At 47.5% G+C, this 17,500-nt stretch overlaps 1 protein-coding gene across 1 annotated transcript in view; it reads left to right on the plus strand.

The window, feature by feature from the left end:
* cep112 (centrosomal protein 112) overlaps window positions 1-17,500 on the plus strand; it is a 246,665-nt gene that overhangs the window by 210,597 nt on the left and 18,568 nt on the right. The window contains exon 24 of the mRNA XM_063184029.1: window positions 16,182-16,283. Coding sequence (XP_063040099.1) covers window positions 16,182-16,283 — 102 coding nt within the window. The remainder of the gene's footprint in view (window positions 1-16,181; window positions 16,284-17,500) is intronic.

Below are 17,500 nucleotides of genomic sequence, written 5' to 3' on the forward strand. Positions count from 1 at the left end.
GTGGGGGGTCAGGCCAGGCATAGAGCAGGGGAGAGGAGAGGAGAGGAGAGGAGAGGAGAGGAGAGGAGAGGAGAGGAGAGGAGAGGAGAGGAGAGGAGTGGAGAGGAGAGGAGATGAGATGAGAGAATGGGAGAAGAGAGGCACACTGGGTGGTTTATGGCCTCTGTCCCCCACCTGAGCATCCCAAACTGCCCCCCCCCTCCCCCTCCCTTTCCCTATCCCACCCCTGGAACTTTACTGGACAGCCCACGGATCACAGAGCTTTACAGCAGGTCAGGCCAGGTAGGCAGGGCAGGGGCTCTTACCATCAGAGGGAAACATAGAGAGAGAGATAGAAAGGGGAGGGGAGGGAGAGAAAGAGAGAGAGAGAGAGAGAGAGAGAAAGGGGAGAGAGAGAGAGAGAGAGAGAGAGAGAGAGAGAGAGAGAGAGAGAGAGAGAGAGAGAGAGAGAGAGAGAGAGAGAGAGAGAAGAGAGGAGAGATTGATTGAGAGATTTGGGGTGAGAGAGAGAGGGTGAGAGAGTAAAACATAAATGGGGAGAGAGGGATGGAGACAATGGAAGAGAGATGGAGAAAAGAAGAGGTGAGAGGGGAAGAGGGGGACCGGAGAGATATATAAAAGAGGTGGGGAGAGAAAGAGAGGGCATGTTGACCTGCGGCAGATACTGAGAACAGCTTGAAAGGTGAAAGAGCAACTGGAGATGAGGCTTTGAGGTGTTGGGAATCCCCCCCATGTCTGTCTCTCCCGCGCTCTCTTTCTCTCACACACACTCTGTTTCTCATTATCTCCCAATTCAATGGCTTTGCTGATATGAATCCATTAAATGCTATTTGAATGCAATAACCAACACTGAGAAAAAAACTACAAAAACATCATCAATAGCTCAATGATGAACCCTGTTGTTACACATCTCCTTATGGATCGATCATGTTTTTTTGGGCTGGTACAACGTCAGCTAATGTCCATGAATTTATTAGTAATTGGTAATTAATGTACAAGTAATGAATATGCTTCTTAGATATTCTACTGCAATACAATAGTAACATTAGCTGTGGTGGCACCATCTTGATGTCTGCTACTACAGAAATGTCTATTATCCTTATTTTATTGTTTTTATTTATGTAGTAAGCCATGTCCACACATGTTGTTGATAGTCACTCGCAACTCACTTGGTCGTCACTCGCTCATGGACTAGTTTGTTAAGGGCCCTGTGCGGGTTTAACTGCCACTGCAGCCATGCAAAGTTTTCTATCAATAATCTGAATTCTGCAAAACGTATTAATACAACTAGACACGACAATCAGATCAGGTGCATGTCAATTGGTTACTCGCCTACTCACATCGCAGAATATTTGAAGCTTGGAATCCACCCGCATCGCAAGACGTATGCTCTTGCTTGTCCAGGCCTCGCATCGCCACAACACATCAACCTTCTACTGGTTCCTCTCGCTGAGCGAGTAGAGATGTGCGTGCATGCTGCTTTAGAGTATTTCTAAGCTATTTTGAAGATGCTGTGGAAGCCTATCCATTTTCCCCAGGAGGGACGGAGGTTTCAGATCATTCTCTCAAGTTAATGAGATCAGGCCAAACATCTTGTGTTTCTCTGTAATGTGTTTGTTTTTGAAGGGATCAACCTGATCGCACAGAATTTCGTGAAATTGCGAAAAAGTCTTTGAAATGAGAAAAAAATCCTTACATGAGACATAGAGTGGTGGGAATAAAGAGAAAGCACTTTGTATGAGCCCCCATCACAGAATTTTGGTAAAATCTGTGAAACTGCCTCCGATTTTGTGTCACAATGGTCTTTGTTCATTTCACGGAATTCTGTGAGATCATGTTGAGGTGATGGTGCATTTTGCTATGGAATGTGCTCTATCTTCTCATCCTCTATCTGCACACTATTACAATGTGCATATTTAATGCCCTGGAGACCCCCAGGGTTGTCTTGTCTCTGTCTGTCTGTCTAACACTTTCTCTCTCTCTCTCTCTCTCTCTCTCTCTCTCTCTCTCTCTCTCTCTCTCTCTCTCTCTCTCTCTCTCTCTCTCTCTCTCTCTCTCTCTCTCTCTCATTCTCTCATTCTCTCAGTCTCTCTTTCTTGCTCTCTCTCTCTTTCTCTTTTCCTCTTTCTGTCTTTTTCTCCTGTTTCGTTTACCACTGTTGCAAGAGAGAGAGAGGGTTCTGTTACTGCTTACATGTCAGCTTGCAGTAACATAAGTAATTGTATAGGTTTGTGACTGCGGGCAGACGCGGCGGGGTTCGAGTTACCGCGGAGCCAGTGTTTACACCGGGCCCCCTCTGTGGAGTGTCTGGGGGTGATAGTGGTGGTGGTGGTGGTGTGTGTGTGTGTGGTGGGGGTGGGGGGCGTCCACTCTGCCCCACCGCCATGCCTGATGGTACACTCCAGCCAGGGGCTCGTTGGGGCTGAATTGGGGCCGCGTTGGGGCCACATTGGGGCCACATTGGGGCCACGGAGACCCGGGGCCCTGCCTGCCCTGCCTGTGAAGTCCATCTACTCCCACCTCATAAACCCACATACCAGCAGTCCACTACTCACTCACTCACTCACCCCGGGCCTGCCTGCCTGCCGGTCTGCCTGCCTGCCTGCATGCACTCAATGCTCCTCATTCTGCTCTCTGTCTCTAACCCTCTCTCTCTCTCTTTCTCTCTCTCTCTCTCTCTCTCTCTCTCTCTCTCCCTCCTCTCTCTCTCTCTCTCTCTCTCTCTCTCTCTCTCTCTCTCTCTCTCTCTCTGTGTGTTTAGATGTCTACTGTGTGTCTAAATGTGTACATGGGTAATTGTGTGTGTGTGCGTGTCCGTGTGTGCGTGTCCGTGTGTGTGTGTGTGTGTGTGTGTGTGTCTGTGTGTGTGTGTGCTTGTGTGTGTGTGTGTGTGTGCGTTTGGCTTGCACATGGGAGACCTGAAAATGTGTGTGTCCGTCTGTATGCGTCTGCGTATGCCTGTGTGTGTGTGTGTGTGTGTGTCTGTATCTGTGTCTGTGTCTGTGTCTGTCAGTGTGTCTGTGTGTTTGCGCATGTGTGTGTGCGTGCGTGCACTACTACTGCTTGTGTGTGTGTGTGTGTGTGTGTGTGTGTGTGTGTGTGTGTGTGTGTGTGTGTGTGTGTGTGTGTGTGTGTGTGTGTGTGTGTGTGTGTGTGTGTGTGTGTGTGTGTGTGTGTGTGTGTGTGTGTGTGTGCGTGCGTGCGTGTGTGTGCGTGCGTGCGTGTGCACAAGCAATAGCTGCTGAGGCCTCTCTCTCTCTTCTCCATACAGTAATATTGCCCCAGTTTATCTTCCAAGACAAGTCTTTGTAATACAATCCCTCCCCCCGCCCTCTCTCTCTCTCTCTCTCTCTCTCTCTCTCTCTCTCTCTCTCTCTCTCTCTCTCTCTCTCTCTCTCTCTCTCTCTCTCTCTCTCTCTCAAACACACACCTACCCACACACACACACACACACACACACACACACACACACACACACACACACACACACACACACACACACACACACACACACACACACACAGCACACATAGCACACACACACACATAGTACACAGCACAGCACACAGAGTGATCGAGAGAGAGAGAGAAAGAGAGAGAAAAACAGGCCCCCAGACTTCAAACAGATGTTCCCAGGCTCACTCACTCCTCTCGGCCCCGTGAAGAGGCAGGACGCCTGGCATGAAATGTCAGATCCTCTCCCCACTTCCCCCCACCTCACCCTCCTCCACACACACACTACAGACAGACACACACACACACACACACACACACACACACACACACACACACACACACACACACACACACACATGTACACACATGTACACACACTACAGACACACACACACACACACACACACACACTACAGACACACACACTGGATGGGCCTGATGGAAACACAGCAGGGAAAGATTAGTGAGCTCAGGGCAGCTGCACATGTGCAGACAGGTATATCGAGTAAAGGTTCCCCTAATATCCACACCGCCTCAACAGGGGAGAGAGAGTTCTTAGAGTACCATCACACTGTATGTGATTGGAATTTTAGCAATATTTTGAGTTTTCATTATGATGTCACAACAGTTTTATGGGAGATATAGAATGTTCGGTTAAATTCTAGAAGAATTTAGGGGAAATCCTTATTCCTTAAAGGGTTAAAGAAAAATACCTGCTCCTGTATCATGGAGAAACAGTGGAGAAGTCTTCCTAGCCTGGGTCTGCTCTGCATTCAGTTGGCACCAATACCACCTCAGGAAGAAAGAGAGCCCCTATAGAGAGAGCCCACACACAGGGAAACAATATTTCCTCGTGGAATACAGGGGAAATGTTGTTTCTTTGAGACTTCCTCAGTAGTCACTCCATTAAAGGTCTTACAAAAGAGTTCCAAAGGCACACAACTTGATTATCTTAAAGGTGCGCCTTGTAGGATTGTGGCCAGAGTAGGTATTGCAACTATGCTACTATTTGATCTTTTCATGAATATTTTCTTAGCAATGAACTAGTACAGTATGTTGTGCATCTAAAAATGTGTATTTCTGGTCATTCAAAATGGACGATCCACCTTCTCACGTATGAAAAGTGCAATTTTTCAGTGGATAATGAGATGGGGTTTAGATCAGAGGGTTACAGGTTCAAATCCCACCCTTCACCCCCTACCTCACTCCATGGCTGAAGTGCCCTTGAGCAAGACACCTAACCCCATGTTGCTCCAGGGACTGTAACCAACAACCTGTACCGGTACTAACAAAACAATCGCTTAGTCACTTTGAATAAAAGCCTCAGCTAAGTGTGATGTAATGTAATGTAATATAACTTAATGTAAATGCTTCTTTGATCAGTGAAACCACCACCTAGCCAGGGCACGCCCATCCTTCCTGTGACGCCACATGAAAACCTAACCATTAGCACCCCTGGATGGAAAAAGAGTTCCTAGTGTAACATTAGAGAAGCCCTCCTGGTTTAGTCATTTGGTTCTTCATTCAGTGGGACCACCACCGCTAACAAACCTCCTCTGCAGGGGAAAACGTCTGGAGAGGAGGCTCCAATGCCAATATGTTTTCTGCAGATCTTTAACGGCTGCATATGCACACCTGTTTTCACTTACTCAGCTGTGGCTATCTAGTTCTAGCTCCCAGCTCTGGAGGAGAGAGTTTACAGCGGGACACACAAAGGATCTAGGTGTTGTATGCATGCAACCCCGCAGGTTAACACACACTGATATGCGCACACAAATACTCTTACAATTCTCGTCTTCTTTGGTGGGCGACTTCACCTGGAACTAGGCCAGTGGCCATTTTGTTTTGTTAAAGTAATTTGAGGGGTAAGGCCATAACTACATTATTTCTGACCTCCATGAAAAGTTTATTTTCCCCAATATGATGAACTGGCCCTAGCTCGTTATGACTCTGAGGCACTTTTCAAATCAGAACATCCACACCGTAGGCTATAGGTGGTGTAGTCATTCTCTCCTTAAGGCAGAACTGTGTTTGCTGAACAGTGTATTCTTACTTACATATAGGTGTACATCCACATGTGAAGCCAGTGCACATACTTGCTACAGAACTATCAGAGCTCTGTGCACGATTCTGGAGGTATCTCCAAGGGGGCAGATAGCCACTGATCCACTGAGGTTATCAGCAAAAGTTTCTTTGTTTGTCTCACAGGGTCACTGACATTTTTGGGAGATTGCCCCTAGTGGTTGAGTCAATATTGCACCTTCAGCATGCGTCTGTGTACCTTGCTTTCAAGCGAGCTACACACTCTCACACACACACGGATGGATGCACGAGCACGGATGGATGCACGAGCACGGATGCAAACACACACACACACACACACACACACACACACACACACACACACACACACACACACACACACACACACACACACACACACACACTGGTCCCTCTCACTGAGTAACTTAATCAAAGACACCTCTTTCCAGTTTCTTCATTCTCCTCCCACGCCCTGTGTGTGTGTCTGTTTGTGTGTGTGTGTGTGTGTGCGTGTGCGTGTGCGTGTGCGTGTGCGCGTGCGCGTGCGTGCCTGTCTGTGCTGGTGCATCCATCCATGTGAGTGTGTGCTAGTGTAACTGAAATGAAATGGCTTTCTTTTAAAACACCCCACTGTACACTTCCACAAAGGGACACACACACACACACACACACACACACACACACACACACACACACACACACTCAAGCACACCCCTCTTCAAGTAGTTCTTCCAAGTTTTGCTTGCTTGTGTGTGTGTGTGTGTGTGTGTGTGTGTGTGTGTGTGTGTGTGTGTGTGTGTGTGTGTGTGTGTGTGTGTGTGTGTGTGTGTGTGTGTGTGTGTGTGTGTGTGTGTGTGTGTGTGTGTGTGTGTGTGTGCGTACATGTGTGTGTGCATGCGTGAGTGTGTTGAGTGAGAGTTGTGTAGACATCAGCTCTGTGTGAGGAGAGGAGAGGAGAGGCACAGGCTCTCTGTTTTTGATGTACCCTCTTCATGTCTGACGAGGGTTCTCTGTCACTTTCACGTCTCTCCTAGAGCCCTCCCATCCTCTCTCTCTCTCTCTCTCTCTCTCTCTCTCTCTCTCTCTCTCTCTCTCTCTCTCTCTCTCTCTCTCTCTCTCTCTCTCTCTCTCTCTCTCTCTCTCTCTCTCTCTCTACCCCTCTCTCTCTCCCTCCTCTCTCTTACTCAGTTTTCTTGTCCTTTTATTCGCTCACATCAAGCGCTTGAGGAGGTGCCAGGTTGTGTGTGTTTGAGTTGTTCTGAACGAACGTGCTGCTGAGGACTCCTTCCTTTCTTTTTCTTTGCCAATGACAGCTGTCAGGAACGTGTGTGTGTGTGTGTGTGTGTGTGTGTGTGTGTGTGTGTGTGTGTGTGTGTGTGTGTGTGTGTGTGTGTGTGTTGGTGGGTGTGTGTGTGTGTGTGTGTGTGTGTGTGTGTGTGTGTGTGTGTGTGTGTGTGTGTGTGTGTGTGTGTGTTTGCGTGCGTACATGTGTGTTTGAGTGCATGCATGTGTGTGTGCGCGCGCTCGTCTGTGTGTGTGTGTGTGTGTTTTGTGTGTGTCATTTGTGTGATGTGTGTCGAGTGTCTTGTGTCTGTCATGCTTCAGAGAAGGAGGGTGTGTGTATGTGCCGTTGCATGTGTCTGTGTGTGTGTGAAGATGAGATGATGCTTCAAGAGAGAGAGAGAGAGAGAGCGAGAGCAAAGTGAAACGTAAAACAGAAAACAGAAAGCTCTATATATAGATGAAACATCCTGTCACTGTCTTGGGCTGGGGAAAGAATACCAGGATCTTCAGTCGCCAGAAAGAAAGAAGAGAACTTCATCAGTAACTTTTCTTTTTTTGTTGTTTTTGCTCAAAAGAGACACCATCAAACGTTCCTCCTCCACAGAAGGGTTCTGGTACCCTCTGCTTGACTGTGGCTCGCACGCCCTGGAGAATCCTTCCCAGGATCCTCTTCTTCCTCCCATAGAGAAAAGCATGAGACAGAGGCTCTTCCTGGTATAACATCCCAGGGCTAGACCGTGGAACAAGGCTGCTGGAGATGATCTGAAATATTACTATTTAAAAGATCATTTGGCGCATATTGTTGGTGATGAGATTTGTATCTGGTTCTTTGTTTTTGTTGTTGTGTACCTCACTTTGGTGAATTGCTCTGTGAAATGTTCATTGCTTTCACATTGTGAAGATATTAGGGCCCGACCGATATGTTTTTTTCAGGGCTGATACCGATACTGATATTTATGGAAATGGGAGGCCGATAACCAATATGTGCAACCGATATTTAATGCAATATAAATTATTATTATATATACACATATATTTAGTTATAATAATGAACTCTCACAGACTCAAAGTGGTTGTGAAAGTTATACAAACTTATCGGTGGAAATGTATTGAAAGTATGGCCGATACCGATATCCCAAAAATGCGAAATATTGTCACGATATGTCGGTGGGGCCGATATATCGGTCGGGCCTTAGAAGATATGACAGGAAGTAATTGGAGAGACAGGTTGGGTAGAGTTGGGAAATTACCCCTAACTCAAACCTGGATGCACGCGGACAATTTATTTATATATACATATACACATATACAGTACATTTATGTATGGATGCATAGTAGTGAAGTGTGCTATAGCTCTCCCCTGCATGTGAAAGCATTTTTTTTTACTCTAAAGAGGGATTGCTGGTAGCTCTAGTAGTCAATGCATACCGGTATCCACTTCTGACAGTTATGATCTTGGATATGAGGAGATCAGTGTAGTAGAAGCAAGACGTTAAGCCCAGGCATTCCAAACAGCCCCGATGAGGGAAGATGAAATCAACTGGCTGGTTTATAGTTTTGTTTTGTTTTTTTAAGGGGGAAAAAGCAGACATGTTTGAGCTCGTCATCAGGTCTTCATCAGAGCTTAGTGAAGTGAAGGGCAGTCATGGGTGAGCGGTTAGGGCGTCAGACTTGCATCCCAGAGGTTGTCGGTTCGACTCCCGACCCGCCAGGTTGGTGGGGGGAGTAATCAACCAGTGCTCTCCCCCATCCTCCTCCATGACTGAGGTACCCTGAGCATGGTACCGTCCCACCGCACTGCTCCCCATGGGGCGCCACTGAGGGCTGCCCCCTTGCACGGGTGAGGCATAAATGCAATTTCGTTGTGAGCAGTGTGCAGTGTTCACTTGTGTGCTGTGGAGTGCTGTGTCACAATGACAATGGGAGTTGGAGTTTCCCAATGGGCTTTCAAAATTGAGGCCCCTTTCAAATGAAAAAAAATGAAAATCACAACCCTGATGAACATACCATGATGTATATAAACATGTAGGGTTTCTTTGATAAACAGGATATGCCTTATTACCGCCGCCAAGGAGGTTATGAGATTGTCCAATTTGTGTGTTCATTTGTATCTTTGTGCGTTTGTTGTGTTTATCTGTAAATGGATGAAAAAAGTATCCGCTGATAAAAACATCTGCATATGTTCTTGGCAGTCATGGGTAAGCGGTTAGGGCGTCAGACTTGTAGCTCATTCAACTCCCGCCAGATTGGTGGGGGGAGTAATTAACCATTGCTCTCCCCCATCCTCCTCCATGACAGAGGTACCCTGAGCATGCTACTGTCCCGCCGCACTGCTCCCTTGGCGGCATTGGGGGCTGCCCCCTTTCACGGGTGAGGCATAAATGCAATTTCATTGTGTGCTATGTGCTCTTGTGTGGTGTGGAGTGCTGTGTCACAATGACAATGGGGGTTGGAGTTTCCCAGTGGAGCTTTCTTCTTTACGTGTAACCAGGCCTGATAGAGGGCAACGAAATTGAGCTACAATTTCACTGAACAGTTGATTTCTAGTTCGAAGTGCTATCAAGGTAAAAGTGCCACCAGTGCTTGAATTGGATAGTGGTTCCAAACAAAAGCAACAGCTGTTTCCCAGACAGACAGAAGGGCCTTGAGAAGGACTTTACATAGTGGCACACACTCTGCTCAGTCTGGGAATTCAATCAGGGGATCAGAGGGCAGCTTCCTGATGTCAAATTCAAGGTCAAATGTCAATCCTCTTCCTTTGTCCTTGTATAGTCCCAGCAGGTCAACCACCATGGACTTCTTCTGTTGTCCCACCACTCAAGTCATAATTGCACATGATAATGTAAATGTGTTTTTCTTTGCCCACAACAGCACAGCAGTAGCCTAATCACGAGGGACCCAGCGCTAGATGAGTAATCAAAACTAACAGCCACCTTATTATCCGATCAGAAAGCAGCATCTAATCATGGCAAATTACACGCTTGTCAGTTTAGATTGTTTTCCTCCAGCTTGACTTTCTCAATTTTTACTTTTCCATCTTTATGACTTGTCAATGTAATGTCATCTCTCTTTCACTCTCTCTCTCTGTCTCTCTCTTGTGCTTTGACACGCTACTGCTTTTTCCTCCCTTCACTCATTTTCAAACGTACACTGGATGCAAGCCCCAAATACTATTGGTGCCTTCCAGTCCCAAATCATCCTAATAAGAGATCGCACTTATCCAACCTCCTACTACGAAAAACGCTCTGGAACGCCAGTCGAAGTGGGAGCTCCAACTAGCGAGGTCGGGGTGACTCGCACTACTCCCACCTCAACAAATCGAAGTCGGCTAATAATGGCGGCGCCCATGGAGCCGTTATTTAAAATGTCAATAAATAGTGAAACCCCATTTCTCTTTTGTGCAGCTGTTCCAAACACAGCTATTTTTACTCAGCATAAACCTTGTGTTATTACATGATATTGTCTCAACATAAATGTAACATTATGACCATGGGCGTAATTTCGGCATGGATATAAGGGACGCGTCCCCACCAATATCCAGCGATTATCGTTTTGTCCGCACCAATTTGATCACTGGGGCTGGGGGGAAAAACGGTCTCCCGTCTCATTCGCATTGCGGCGAAGAAAGGGTTAACCAAAAGTCCTTTGCCAAAGGCTGACGACCAATCTGATTGGCTGTGCCTTCCCCTTCTTTCACGTGAGACTCTAGGTTGTGTATGGTTGCTAGGAGGCAGGAGCGCCAAAAAAAAGAAAAAAAAGAAGCTGAGGTCTTTTCGGTAGGTTCTATCACTGCGCTTATCAGTGGTGTTACCACACGGTACGTTATTAAATTACTCTGGCAGGCTAACGTTCCAGAATCTTTGGTGCAACGTGGGTGACACGGGCACATGACTCACTGCCAAGTGAGATGGCAGGCAAAAGAAAAAAAGTGGACATACGGAGCTACTTTTCAAAGAAATCTGTAAGTCACACTATCACTCGCTAATGAAATGACGTTTGGAACACAGCCCGTTAGCAGGGCAAACTCGTTATCTATGAATCAAGTTGTCTACGATGGCACAACTAACTGCAGAGACTGTTGTGCAGTTGAATATCCAATGGCTGTCAATATGTTAATGTTGCATTATGTCCTGCAAATGATAGAATGTTTGTGACAGTGACACAATAACTCCTCGTCAACATAACACGAGACAGATTTATCACGAGGGCGCCTTTGTAAAACGTCGGCGGGCACCTTAGCATAATGACAAACAAAAAAATGCAGAATTCAGAAGGGGATAGGTCTGGAGGTCTGAGTACCCGCGCCTCCCATTTTGCCTCTCGTCCCTCCCTGTCTTTTCTTTCAATTTCGGTTGCGCGTGCATCACTGCATCCAAAGGGTTGGTGCTGCCCACCCCCTCTCTCTCTTTCTCTCGCTCCACATGAATTTCACCAACCTCTAACCTATTCAGTGTCTCGTTTCCCCAATAATCAACGTCTTTGAAAGCGTGACATGAAATCGGCATTGCGCGTCATACATTTTTGAAACAAATAGGCTATGGAGACAGCACCGCTCGTGCTTATAAATCGACGTGGATCAATGACCATATTCATAGACCATGCTCTCCACATTAATTTCACCTAGGCCTACCTCTAACCTATTCCGTGTCTCGTTCTCCATTCTCAATAATCAACGTCTTTGAAAGCGTGACATTAAATCGGCATAGCGCGTCATACACGTTTGAAACAAATAGGCTATGGGGACAGCACCGCTCGTGCTTATAAATCGACGTGGATCAATGACCATATTCATAGACCGTGCCCTACATCTGCATGACATGAACCTATGATTGATAATGCAAAAAAGCTTCTGGAATCTTTGTCTTGGAGCACTTTTGTGTCCCCACCAATGTCAAAATCAAAGTTTCGCCCTTGATGGATATGACAGAGTAATAGCTATTGTGGCTTTTTTGGCTCGTATCAAAACACCTAGCTAAAGTCAGCTGAACCGCGGCGGTTGCCATGGATGTAGAACTTCCACATCAACTGTCAGGAACGGCAGCTGAAATATCCAGGTAGGATAAGTGCGATCTCCTTCTAGGATGACTTGGGACTGGAATGCACCATATGTATGTGGCTTAGCCTCCCCACTCTTAACTCCGTGAGTCCTCCGTCCATCTATCCGCCCGTCCGTCCGTCCGTCCGTCTGTCTGTCTTTTTTTCCCCTTTTTCCCCCATCTTTGTCCTAATTCTCTATCTCTCCACTCCTCTGTCTCTCCTCCTCCCCTGCTCTCTCCTTTTTGGGCAGCTCTGGTTACGTTCCAGCCCTGGTGTCTACCTCAGCTGGTTGTCCTGAGGTATGCCTTGTGTTCCTTGGGTGTCAGCTCCAATCAGCGCCGGCCCCACAGGGACAGTGAGCAGTGCCTTCCCCTCTATCCCTCTCTCTCTCTCGCTCACTCCATCCCTCCTTCTCCCCCATCCCTCTCTCCTTCCTCCTCCCCTCTCTCCTGTACTCACCAACGGGCCTACTCCTCCTCCTCCTCCTCCTCCTCCTCCACCTCCTCCTCCTCCTCCTCCACCTCCTCCTCCTCCTCCTCCTCCTCCACCTCCTCCGCTTTCTGAGTGTTTACCGAGCCAGGAGTGACCTTGAGTTGGCCCGAAGGCCCCGGATCGTAGCGGCAGAGGCCCCCGCGCCTGTCAGAATACACCACAAACCTCCGAGACACTCAGGGGGCCACAAAACATAGGGCCCACAGGATAAACCAGGCTTGGTTTCTCTGTGTTATGAGCACCCTTCTGCCCGAAGGTGGGGTGTTAGATCCCAGCGGTTTACGCTGTACACTCAGAGCTGTAGTTTTGCGATTTGCGCCCTCGCCCTAAGACATTGTGTTGTAGAGGCCCTTGTGGGTTTGCACTGACAGCTTGGCTTTGCTTCTTCCTAGGCCACCAGCTCCAGCCCCTTCGACGCTCAGCCTATTGTTTGGGATAACGCCGTGCTTGGCTACTCTGGGCTTGGCTTTCGTGGCCAAGGGTCCGGTTTCATGCTCCAAACCATTTTTCTGGTCCAGTTGTGAAAGGGGTTACGCTCTCGAGTTGCTCTAGGTTTGCCTTTTCAGTCATTCCAGTCCTCCTCTCCCTCACTAGATGAAAAAAAAACCCACAAATTGAAATTGTAGTTTTTTTCTATTTCCACCCATAATAACATCTACACAGAGGCAGAGCAATTGGGGGATTTTGTTGGGAGAGGAGAGGGCATTTTGGGGAGGAGGTGTAGGGAGAGGAGAGGGCATTTTGGGGAGGAGGTGTAGGGAAAGACCGGGACATTTTGGGGAGGAGGTGTGGGGAGAGACCGGGGCATTTTGGGGAGGAGGTGTGGGGAGAGACCGGGGCATTTTGGCTGGGTGATGGCAGAGGTGGAAGGTAGTGTGTATTGTGTGGGAGAATTACATTTTTACATTACTCTACACTTTTTTTAATCCAAAGCGACTTCCAGTTATTTTAAGTGCAGGGTATTGGTTGCTGTCCCTGGCGTTGTGTGGGGTTAGGTGCCTTGCTCAAGGGAATTCAGCCCAGCCATGGAGTGTGGTAGGGAGTGGAAGGGTGGGATGCGAACCTGCAACCCTTTCATCTAAACCCCATCTTCTTAACCACTATGTCACGGCTGTACACGGATGAGTGACATTCCATGCGGGACTTGGGGATGTGGAGAGGTGACGTTCATTTGGGACAGGGTGATGGGAGAGAAGGAGAGGGACAGTAGGTTGTGTGGGATGCATCACATTTGAGGGAAGACAAGTGGGTGTAAAGAGAAGAGGCCATTTACCCCGCGTGTGGTGCTGTGCTGTGCTGTGCTGTGCTGTGCTGTGCTGTGCTGTGCTGTGCTGTGCTGTGCTGTGCCGTGCCGTGCCGTGCCGTGCCGTGCTGTGCTGTGCTGTGCTGTGCTGTGCCGTGCCGCGCCACGCCATTCCGTGCTGTTGTGTGCTTTGCCGTGCTGTGCCGTGTCGTGCCATGCTGTTCTGTGCCATGATTTAGCATGGTTCTGTGCCATGATTTAGCATGGTTCATTTCGGTAGGAGCTGCCTGTGCAGCCATCACTTTGAAGTGGCTCCCAGTCCTCTCATTGCCGCTCCACAGCTTAATTACAGAAATCCAGAACTATCAGCACAATCCACAACAAGAACATTAGTTTGGGACTGAGCACTCGTCACTGTCCTCTCTCTCTCTCTCTCTCTCTCTCTCTCTCTCTCTCTCTCTCTCTCTCTCTCTCTCTCTCTCCTCTCTCTCTCTCTCTCTCTCTCTCTCTCTCTCTCTCTCTCTCTCTCTCTCTCTCTCTCTCTCTCAGAGATTACTCTCTTTCTCTCCCTCTCACACACAAAGACAATATTTCGCTCGTCCCTGAAGTCTTTCTTTTTCCTGGATAATTCAATTAAATTTTAAAAAGAATACTAGGTGTCCAGAGCAGGACATGTGGTCTTGCCTCCGTGGTGACAGAGTCTCAGACACACACCGTACACCACACACACACACACACACACACACACACACACACACACACACACACACACACACACACACACACACACACACACACACACACACACACCTCACATTCTCTGATTCTTTACTTTTTAGGAATCTCTAACCCTCTAACCGTAATCAAAGCCGCTTTCTTCTCTCTCTCTCTCTCTCTCTCTCTCTCTCTCTCTCTCTCTCTCTCTCTCTCTCTCTCTCTCTCTCTCTCTCTCTCTCGCCCCCCATAGCTCCTTCCTCTCCCTCAATCATTCTGCCATTTCGTTTTTTTCCACCTTATCATCTCGTAACTTCCACATTTATAAGCTCTGTCCATTCAGCACTTTTGTCAAAGATTTCCCATAGCTTAGTGTGTGTCCACGTCTAGTGTGGCGTGTCGTGTATGTTTTCGTGTGTGTGTGTGTTTGAGTGTAGTGTGTGTGTTTGAGTGTAGTGTGTGTGTAGTGCGTGTTGTGTGTGTGTGTGTGTGTGTGTGTGTGTGTGTGTGTGTGTGTGGTGGATGGGGGGATTCCTGACCAGATTTGTTTGAGTGCTGTGCTGTGCTGTGCTGTGCTGTGTGGAGAGGAGACCACACTTTTTCCTGGGCTGTAATTTGGAGTCAGACAGCCCCCTTGATGGGGGAGACGAGAGAGCCTGTGGCCCGACCACACTATAGTAAAATGGGGGCGTGCGTGCGTGCGTGCGTGTAGATGTGTATCGCTAGTTTCTCCTATGCAGAGACACACACATCTAAAGAAAGGACGTCTTTCTGTGTTTGTGATAATGTTTGTGTTCCTGGGTTTTCACCCTCTCCACCAGAAGCCTTCTTGGGTAGTCTCTCTTGCTCTCGTGCCCCCTTGATCTCTCTTTCTCTCTCTCTCTCTATCCTCTCTCTCTCTCTCTCTCTCTCTCTCTCTCTCTCTCTCTCTCTCTCTCTCTCTCTCTCTCCAGCCTGCTCCATCTCTCCATTTTTATCTTGACATCTGCTTTACCTTTCATTTCCTCTTGCTCTCTGCTCCCTCTTTCACTCGCCCAACCAATAGTACTAACAGTTCAACATCTATTTCCTGAGTGAGTACAACTGGGGGGGGCGGGGGGGCAAACTCTTCTGTTTAGATCATTCTCCCTCATTCTGACTTTGGGTCTTAGCTCTCAGGAAACATGAAAAGCAACAGGAATAAGAGGAAAGTCCTGGGACTGAATATTCATCTTTTCTCCCTTCTCTCTGTCTCTCTGTCTCTGTCTCTCTCTCTCTCTCTCTCTCTCTCTCTCTCTCTCTCTCTCTCTCTCTCTCTCTCTCTCTCTCTCTCTCTCTCTCTCTCTCTCTCTCGCCCCCCATAGTTCCTTCCTCTCCCTCAATCATTCTGCCATTTCGTTTTTTTCCACCTTATCATCTCTTAACTTTCACAGTTATAAGCTCTGTCCATTCAGCACTTTTGTCTATTCTTTGACTTGTACTCTCTTTTTCACACTCCTTCACCACCTCCTCTCACACACACAGACACACACACATGCACACACACACATACACTAAGACCTGGTTCCATTACTACCACTTCCACTCGCTTTTTGCGGGTGCACGTGAAAGTGTGGCCCAACGTGTCCCAACGTTTTCAAGATCGACATGAAGTGCTTGAAATCCCCTCAAACCTGCGCTTGATGCCCTACCGTGGATGATATGGTCGGGCACACGTTTACCACTCGGCCGACCCGGGTTCGATTCCCGGTCCGGGTCCTTTGCCGGTCCTTCCCCATCTCTCTCTCCCAGCTCACTTCCTGTCTCTCCTCCACTATCCTGTCTCACAAAAACCAATAAAGGCTGAAAAGCCCCAAAAAATACTTAAAAACAAAATTAATTAAAATTACAATTTAAAAAAATATAATAAAAATCTCTCTCTTTCTCTCCCCAGGTCACCCAGGTGCGTCAGGAGTGTGAGGTGAAGCTGAGGGGTCTGATGCCAGCAGAGCTCAGGCAGGAGCTGGAGGATACCATCACCTCCCTCAAGTCACAGGTACGTATATACACCAACAAACATACTCACACGCACGCGTATAGAAAAGATACCATCACCTCCCTCAAGTCACAGGTATATACACCAACAAACACACTCACGCACGCGTATAGAAAAGACACCATCACCTCCCTCAAGTCACAGGTATATACACCAACAAACACACTCACACGCACGCGTATAGAAAAGACACCATCACCTCCCTCAAGTCACAGGTATATACACCAACAAACACACTCACACGCACGCGTATAGAAAAGACACCATCACCTCCCTCAAGTCACAGGTACGTATATACACCAACAAACACACTCACACGCACGCATATAGAAAAGACACCATCACCTCCCTCAAGTCACAGGTACACATGTTCACCCCCAAATCAGTGGCCTCTCCTCTCCAACCGTACATGTATTGAAGATATGTGCAGAGCACGCATAGTATATGCACAGATTGCACACACAAGTCAAGACATACAGTATGCTGTGTCTCGGCCCTGCCATGGGATAGCGGTAGGGCACTGGGTTACTTCGCCAACGACAATCCTTCCCCGTCTCTCTCTCCCACTCATTTCCTGTTTCTCCACCACTGTCCTATCAAAAACAGAGGCAAAAAAAGCCTTAGAAATATATATATTTTTAAAAGACATACTGTATGCTGTGTCTCAAACGGCACACTTGTGTCAGTGTATTGACTATTAGTGCACAGTGTACTCAGTGCACTGAGGTCTTAAGTGCATCGAGTCGATGGAAAGTTTGGACTTTCAGTGTGCTTAGTAGTCAGGTGTGAGCGCCACCCAACGCACTAAAACGTGGTGCCCGAAGTGCACAAGTGCGCCATTTAAAGGAAAGCAACAGCGATGGCCTCCCATTGAGCGTGCCCATAACCTTACACACCAGGGCTTTACATTAACTTTTTCACACATTGGCCACTGTGGCTAGTGGTTTTCCCGAGTCACTAGCCATTCAGGTATTCCACTAGCCACAGATTTTATATTGTTTTTTTTTCTTTTCTTTATCGTGATAGTGTACATCTAACCTTAGAGGATGAGGTGCTAAAGCAAGATGATTGTATAACCTTCTACATGGAAGTATATCAAGCAAATAGAAACTGAGTTACTGAGCTTTTTCACTTTTTCTCGAACTTAAATACAAACAATTGTGCACAAGGGGCACACAATAGAATAGGCTATGATGCGTATGTCATACCAAGGAATA

Source organism: Engraulis encrasicolus, chromosome 2 (assembly GCF_034702125.1).
Source record: "Engraulis encrasicolus isolate BLACKSEA-1 chromosome 2, IST_EnEncr_1.0, whole genome shotgun sequence".
NCBI classification, from domain to species: Eukaryota; Metazoa; Chordata; class Actinopteri; order Clupeiformes; family Engraulidae; genus Engraulis; species Engraulis encrasicolus.